Raw genomic sequence first — 9232 nt, forward strand, 5'->3', positions numbered from 1 at the left:
TAATAGCATGTCACTAAACATAATCAACTAATACATCCGGTTAACGAAACATAATGGTTCTTCAACGTTTGGTACCAAAATGTTAAAGATTTACATTGTCTTTATATTCAAACTTCAAAATTACAATAACTTAATTTAAACAGAACCACCAAAACACATTAACAAAATAACTAACCATGTTCTTTGATATTAATCCATCATCAAAATCTTCACATATTATACCAACAGAAACTCTCGTTACCTAAACACCTGAAAATTTATTAAAAAACACAGAATATTCAATAAAATATAAACTTTACATAACAACATGTTTAATAATTACTAACATCTAAACGTTACTAAAGTTGTTATATAGAACCAAAAAATCTAAAGTTCTGAAATATACTTATTAGGAAGTCTAAAAAGTTGTTGACAATATAATACTTCTATTAAATCTAACAACATATATTACCTTATACTTCATCATCAGACTCCAAATTTTCAGGAAAATCATCAAAATCACTTTCATAGTTAGCACATTCGGCTAACCATTTAACCTTCAAACTCATTTCCCCTTCCAACTCAAGATGTGCAATTTCTTTTCTTGCATTAGATAACTTCAACATGTCAAGCTCTTTCAGCAGGATCAAATCATCACATGACAATAGTATTTTAGGCTTCAAATTTTTATACTGTCCATTCTAGAAATTGATAACAACTTTTTTTTATTAGGATAAAAAACCCACTCCTTTACATGTACATACGGTAAAACCTGTTGCTAAAGATCATCAAGGTAATCATGTAAAAGATTTATGAGATTGGTTTCTTGTTGACATGGAGACTGTTTCCTAAGACCGATCACATGAATTTGATGTTTATAGAGGTTGTTGAACATCATGACGGATTCAATATTAGCCTTTTGTATCATGTCTAAATCGCTAAAGACGAATTCATACTTATCCGACATGGTGCAAAATTTCCAATCGACAATGGTAGACATTCTGATAATTTAGTTATTTTCAAAACATAGAAACTAAACCTTTGGATTTCAAAAGATGAAGAAGAGGATAAATTGAAATCAAAATTAAGAACATATATTAATGAAGTGACGGTTGTAGATTTCCAAGGAACTAAATGATTATATCTATCTAATATAGTATAATGAATATTTAACCTATATTTGAGATATTTTATTAGATATTATTATAAATACTTTAAATATTTTAACTTAAAAATTAAATTTAAAAATTGTAACTTATAAAATATATTTAAAACATATAGATGTATATCCGGAAATTTTTGGTTTATATGAACATTAAATATGTATTTATAATAAAATAACAAATTTGAAGTTAGGGTAACAAGCAAATATGCAATAAATTTTTGTACTACATAAATAAAAAGTATAGAACAAAATAATTACATCATAACCATAAGTGTAGAATAAAATAATTTCAAATACATAAAAAATTTAATATTAAGCATTTTACGTTTCCAAAAATCTTCTTGTAAACAACATTTGTTGTTTTATTTGTAAGCTTTGAATCTTTGTCGAGTATCACTAACTTAATACCATCTCGACTCTTCACTCTTGATAAAGCCACATAAAGCTGACCGTGAGAAAATGCTGGATCTTTAAGATACAATCCAACTCTTGACAATGATTGACCATGAATTTTGTTGATTGTCATGGCAAAACAAACGGAAATAGGAAACTGTCTTCTTTTTAGTTTGAAAGGAAGTTTCTTCTCAGATGGTGTAAGACTTACTCGACTAATTAATGTGTGATATCCAATATTCGTAAAAGACACAACTTTAGCTTCAATTACACGTCTACCGATACTAAAGACTTGGAGGCGAGTACCATTGCACAAACCCTTTTTATGATTAATATTCCTTAATAGCATGATTGGGACACCAACTTTAAGGACCAATCTATGATTAGGCATTCCTGACATCTTTAAACCATTTAACAAATCTGGGGAGTACAAATGTGGATCAAAATCATCCGAAACATTTTCACATTCAGCTAAACTGTCGGAACTTCGATACTCGACTTCTTCACTAGGGAAGAGGGCTAACATACGTTCATTAATTTCTTGAACCACCTCATTCAAAGGTGCCAGCAGTGTGCCATCCCGAAAGTAAGTAAGTTCAATATATTAGGATAGGCAAACTTTATTAAATCCCCAATCGGATCTAATGAGTTCAACATTAAAAGATCGTCTGGAATATCAATAACCGACTCTCCGTCATTTGGACCACCCACGCTTCCTTGACCTATGTTTAATAGCCAATCAACAAACTCTTTGATATTTTCAACGTCTAAAGATCAACATCCAACTGTAAGCCTCATGTTCTTCGTTAGTTTAAGAACTTTACACTTTGACCAGATATACAAAGAATTGATGCAAGCATTGACACATTCATTTCTTGTACAGTTTGTTACAACCGGCAAAATTTGCCGAAAATCACCACCAAAAACAACAACCTTACCTCCAAAAAGTGTGTCCGAAGTATTCGCAGAATCACCATTCATAACATCGTTTAAAGTCCTATCCAACGCTTCGAAAGCATGCTTATGAATCATAGGTGCTTCATCCTAAATAATTAAGCTTGTCTTTTTTCAATAACTCGTAGACGTCTGTATTTCCCTTAACCTAATTATATGAAAAAATATAAAAAATGTATAACGTAAGATATTTAAAAGTATATTGATATTCGAATAACAAATAAAACAATATATACTAAAAAACGATCCCTATTAAAAGTAAAAGAATTAGGTTGTAATATTACCGGACAAATGAAATCCTCGGTCAAATTAATGGGTATTAAAAATCTTGAATGTGCTGTTCTTCCACCCTCCAAAGCCAAAGAAACTATACCGCTTGAAGCAACATTCAACACAACTTCTCCCTTTGACCTTATTGATGTAGATAAGTTTTTCCATAAGTATGTTTTTTCCATACCACCGTAACCATAAACATAAAACACGCTACCTTTTTTATCAACCAAAACATTGAGTATGTCATTATAAACCCCTCGTTGTTCGTCTGTTAACGAATCAAACAGATTAATAAATTCGTTATTCATTGTCTCGGTATCATAGGAAAGCTCTTCCACCATCAATGGATTAGTTGCTCTTGAAATAGTTTCCTGATCTAGAAAAGGCATTTGTTGATATCTTCTAAGACTGGAGTTGTTGCAAATTAATAAATTTTCTATTTCCAGGAGTGCTAAGTTTTTTAGTTGTTCTTCATTAAGAATCAACCCTGAAAATAAAATAAGAAGCTACTTAAATTAATATATAATAATGTACGGCCCTGTTACCGGTGCCCTACTTTGGACGTTGGATTTACTCATAAATACAGTTCTAAATATCACAGTTAATTAAAAACATTCGCAAAATATTAAAACTTTCCTTAAACATTAGATATTAGTTCAAAACATATTTTAAATCATTCATTCTGTCTTTCAAAACCCAAACATTTATTTATAAAACATCATAAGTCTTTAGATGCCAGACTCTTATTCTTCTGCCATGTGTCCCCGCTCAAGCGAGCTGCCTCATTCTACTCACATGCGTGCATACTAAAAGTCAGCTACGCTAAGTGAGTTCTAGTTAATCAGGCAATATACAATACATACACATATCATACATACTTACATATCCGAAGATACATATCCATATGTAACATCACGTAAATTTCGGGCCAAAAATGTCAAGAATCAAAGTCAAGGGACCAAAACTATCAATTTCCAAACTGCAAGGGCTAAAATGAAAATTCTGAAATCCTGACCCATCGCGCTACGCGATGGATCAGAAGAGAGCCCCATCGCGTACCGCGATGGGGTATCTGACACGCAGTGACATGTGTGCCACGTGGCACACGGTGGCAACGTCTGCCGCCACGTGTCACCACGTGGCAACACATCCTCCTCGTGTTGCCACGTGGCGCGGCGCCTGCCACGTGTCGCCACGTGGCAGGCCTATACACTGACTCAGCAAGCCTACATCGCGGTGCCGCGATGAGATCCAATTTCAGCCTATAAATAGGCAGACACGAATTCAGATCCATCTCATCCCAAAACACACGAATTCAGATCCAATTTCAGCCCTCGATCCACCTCGTTTTACGTGCTCGATTCCTCATTTTCTGTGCTCAATACCTCGATATTCATGCCACTTCTCGATGATGTTATAAGCAAGGAAACAATATTGGTGTGACGACTCGACGACCCTCTCGAAGTACGTGCCGTGAAGTGTTGGTGTTAGATTCGTATGTCCAAGCAAAGGGTTGATCAAAGGAAAGTGTGGATAAAGGAAGTAGAGTCGAAGTGCTGCCCGAGTGTGTAGGGTTTATTGAGCCAACAAAGGTAGGCATAATGCCCGAATAAAATAATAATAAAATATTATAAGGGCTTAATACCCTAAGTCGAGATTATACTCGATACCTCGAGAATAAAAGAAATAAATATAACAAAAAGAAAGAAAGAAAGAAAAGAAATATATATCTATATATATGTGTGATGAATAATATTCTTTGTTATAGATATTATTTAAGTAAAATGAATATACTTAAATAATAAAAAGGAATACGTTTCTTAAAGAAGAAGAAACGTTGGGTTTTATAAGTAAACTAAAGGTTTATAAATTACTATTAAAACTAAAGGTTTTAAAGTAAAAGAGATTTACGAACTAAAGGTTCGTCGAGGTAAAGATTATTAAAGAAGACTAAAGGTCTTAAGCCGGATCGTGTATCCGACTAACAAAGGTTATACTCGTACTATAGGTGCGAGATAGCAAGGAGAGACTCACGGACGGTGTTGGAAACCGATCCCATTGAAAAGGTGAATACGCCCCACTTTTACAAACTTGTTTTCAAACAAACAAACATGTTATGTGTAAAACTTTACATGAGGCTACGTGTCTCTAAAAACATTGTAAATAAGAGTATAAGCCTAGCCCTCAGGCTGTTGTATACGTTTGTCTTGATCCTTACATATGTGGAACGCGGTGGGCACATCGCACCACGCTTGGTCACGAGCTCCAGCCACGATGGGTCGGACCTAAGTTATGTCCGAGTGAGACTGACCATGTGTATATTTATGGTACCTAAGTTATGTCGAAACGCTGCGGTGTTTTTCTAAGGTGACCTAGTGTAGAGACTCGAGTTTATGATGATTGTTTAACTTGATTATTCCTAAGCCAAGATAGGCCGAGACTTACGTGGTCTCGAGGGGTGATTAAGTAAAAAAAAATATTTTTAGCGTCAGCATATTCACTAGCATTCGTTGTTGACGTATTTTATTAACATTTTGCAGGTAACCAAGATTAGAGCTTGAAAGACGAAGAGCTCAAGAATTCGATGGCTCGGATGATTTTGTGTAAATATTAAAATATGGTGGTTTTGTAAATCTTATAACAAATAAACTAAACGAGACTTTCATCTCGTCTTTTGTGTTGTAAATATTTATAATATCGATCCTTAAGTTTTATAAGTCTTCCGCTAATACACGTAACTCTGATTTATTTACAAATGTGGTACCAACCAATGATCACACTCCTATGCCTAAGATGGGGGTGTGACACCATACTTAACCAGTTACCCTTCTGTCATACATACATACATACATACATACATACATACATACATACATACATACATACATACATACTAATACTTACCTCAGTCTACCGAGAGTATGTTTATAGTCCGCCGTCTATACCTATACTCAAGGTCGGTGAACACGTAAAAGGTCCGCAGTCCTTACCTATGTTCACCATTTATGGTACGTGCATGGTCCACAATCCTCCCCTATACCATCCTACATTCACAACACGTACAAGGTCCACAGTCCTTCCCTATGTTTCAACCTAGTTCATAGCACGTACGAGGTCCGCAGTCCTCCCCTATGCTACCACAATATAATTACAGAACGTATAAGGTCCTCCTTCCCTATGCTGGCTCCTATCTAAAGTACGTATAAGGCCTATAGTCCTTAACTACGTTCTCATCTATCGTCTATAACCCGTATAAGGCCCACAGTCCTTAACTACGTCATCACATACCAAGTCTATGTCCAACGGAAGTTAGAGGGATTTGCCATGCTAATGGTTATTCCTTTATTGAGCCGTGCGAGACTAACTGTATAACAATTACACGTACCAATTAACTATCACTTCCCATAACGTCTTTCTAGTTTAATTAGAACCCTCAATGAATGGGGTTCCGGGGGGCAGCACCCTTGGCAGCGGGGTTCTAGGGGAGGCAGCCCCTAGCAGGTCCCCTGGCTGGGGTCGAGCTGCCAGGTCAGCTTGGAAAAATTTTATTTTCATTAACCGTCTTAACACATTTTTCATTAGGATTTTAAATTATTATTTAATTCACTAACTCACTTGGTATAACGAATAAAGCCTAATTTGTTATCAGAACATAGCCTAATTCGTTATTTGCACATGATTTGATTCGTTATCCTACTTCGTTAATTCAATTCGTTATCTCAGATTAGCTGATTCGTTATGTAATCTTCCTTCATTTGTCATTGTCTGGTTGGTTATATTTACATAGCGAATTTGGTAAGTAACGAATCACTTGATTCGTTATCTTAATATAACGAACTGGGTGAGCTAATTCGTTATCTTAGCATAACCTAATTCGTCATCTGAACACAACGAATGGGTGAGTAACGAATCACTTGATTCGTTATCTGAACATAACGAATGGGTGAATAACGGATCACTTGATTCGTTATCTGAACTTAACGAATGGGCATAAGCATTAGTCTTATCCAGATCTTTGACTCAAGGGGTCAAAGTCAATCGTCAAGAACATCATACAATCAACTCGCACCAGATTTACAATAAACCTTCGTTTCTTAACGAAACAACACGATTTAGGTATCAATGAAATCGTATTCCCAGCACCAACAAACCCCCATCCATCAATCTTCCATTATTACGTTTTACATGGTGTTATTTATACGTATACACCTAAGTATACATAAATGGGTAAAAACAACTTAAACTTAACTACATGCCACTATTGCTTAACTTATTTTGAGAAGATGACGATCCTTCGTTTTTCGCTTATTTTTGGATATAGACATCTATCAAAAAATATAGCAAACATACGTTACAGGTGAATTAAGCCTACGTGACCAAAGCGTACGATACAAAATATGGAGTCGTATGGATTTAACTTTCTAAACACATTAAATAATATCATTCAAAATGTAAACGAATTTCATTTACGAATACATGTATAAACGAAATTAAAATAAAAGGCAAATAAACAATTGAAAAATATATATTTAACATCTGTTGTGTTATAAAAACAAATTTCTCTCTCTCTCTCTCTCTCTCTCTCTCTATATATATATATATATATATATATATATATATATATATATGGATTTTTAGAAATATCACAGTCGGCTAAAATAAATGAATAAAAAGACAAATGTATGTTCTAATAAATTTTACGATAACAGTGTATAAGGTTTGGTTTTTTATATAATTTGTCAATATATTTATAAATATGAAATTGAAAAATTAAACTATAAAATCGGTATTTGTGAATACATAAAATTTATCAGAAAATATAACTTAAAGATGATCATTTTGTGTTTCTGTCAAAAAATTATGACACGGTTTAAATATAAAAATTTAGTTTTCAATAAAAATATCATAGATTATGAAAAACAATTATAAAATAAAATTGAATGATAACATTTATTATTAATTATAAAGGAAGGATGCTTAACTTATTGTGTTGAGAAACAAATGTATAACAATACTCCAAAGAAAAAAAACCGAAACTTAAGATTGTTAGAGGCAGGAATGATGAATATGTATATATAGACAAATAATGTAATTTATATATACATGAAAGAAAAGCATAATATATGGCTTGTATTAGGGTTAGATTATTTTAGGTAATAATATGGTGAACAATTATAATTAATTATACGGACGGAAATAAACAAAATATATGGTCTTAATATATTAATCTTTTATAATATTATTGTTAGTTGAAATCTAATTATTTTTCAATAATTAAGATATAATTAATTGTATAAAATAAACATAATATATTGTTTTTAATATGTTAATATAATTTAATATTCTTGTTAATTTAATTATAATTATTTTTAATAATCAAAATATATTGAATTTAATAGTTTGTTAAATGAACATAATCTAAATTAAAAAAAAATATATTTAACTTTATTAATAATAATTAAGGAATGTATATCAACCATTTATTGAGTATGAAAAATATATTAATTAAATATCAGAATTTACGAATTAAATGTTTGATGTTATGTATAATATGAATAAAAATCATGGTTGCAAAAGTCGCTAAGCGGACCCTAGACGATCGACTGGGGAGTTGAGTGTACTCGGAGTACTCGGAAATGGTAAATATAATGAAAATTAAGTTTTAGATATTATATATATGTCAAATATCAAAAGTTTACCAATATTTATAACAGAATAAGTGAATATCAATATATATAAGATAAATACAATTTTAAATACTAAATTATTCAAAAATTTGCTAATCATTAGTTAAAAAAAAGTGATATTCCTGTTTAAATATTATAGAAATATGAATTATGTTTTATTTTTTAAGTTAACATCGGTCGAAGTTGACCAAATAGATATGATTCTGGCTGAAGTTGACCACCTATAATCGTCCCTTAATAACTAGGCAGAGTGAATGAAACTTCTCTCGCTATCATACCTTGTAGTGAGTACTCGGGGAGTAATCGGCTTTGTAGACCTACTTTTACAACATTGATAAAACCTATTATAAATAAAAGAATTATTTTATTAATATATACTTATATAACATATAACATAAATAATTATATACAAATTAATGTATACAACAATAATTTATGGTAATTGATAACACCTATATTTACACTAACAATTATTTATTTACTAAGAAATTGATTGATAATAGGAATAATATAAATAAATTATACTATAAGTAAATATATATATGAAAATAAAACTATACTTATGTATTATTGTTGATGCTAAATGTAAACATAGAACATTCTAACAAAACTATAATAATTTTTATTTATGCATTACTATAACATTCAACTAAACTAATGGCATTCAAGTTAACCTTATAACAAATAAAATGTCATGTCATATTGATTAGTAGAAACTATAAATACTAAATCCACAAAAAAAGTCAATAAGTTATATAACTATACCTAATAGCATACAATA

General features: G+C 31.8%; 1 protein-coding gene across 1 annotated transcript; it reads right to left on the minus strand.

Moving 5' to 3' along the window:
- Positions 1 to 452: 452 nt before the first annotated feature.
- Positions 453 to 2063, minus strand: LOC143551267 (uncharacterized). Its single transcript, XM_077041737.1, has 2 exons — positions 1470 to 2063; positions 453 to 680 (listed from the first exon to the last, which is right to left on the minus strand). Exons 1-2 carry the CDS (start codon positions 2061 to 2063, stop codon positions 453 to 455), a joined length of 822 nt encoding a protein of 273 aa, XP_076897852.1.
- Between the last annotated feature and the right edge of the window lie 7169 nt (positions 2064 to 9232).

This window comes from Bidens hawaiensis, unplaced genomic scaffold (assembly GCF_021521415.1).
Source record: "Bidens hawaiensis isolate Kalapana, Puna unplaced genomic scaffold, B.hawaiensis_p1.1 tig00016277_1, whole genome shotgun sequence".
Taxonomy (NCBI): domain Eukaryota; kingdom Viridiplantae; phylum Streptophyta; class Magnoliopsida; order Asterales; family Asteraceae; genus Bidens; species Bidens hawaiensis.

What these genes read in the sequence shown, in the direction of transcription:
- LOC143551267 (XM_077041737.1), bottom strand. Translation starts at nt 2,063, where the DNA reads ATGTTAGCCCTCTTCCCTAGTGAAGAAGTCGAGTATCGAAGTTCCGAC. An exon ending in ACAAGAAGATTTTTGGAAAC is followed by an intron (nt 681 to 1,469) that starts GTAAAATGCTTA and finishes ATCAATTTCTAG; the next exon opens with AATGGACAGTATAAAAATTT.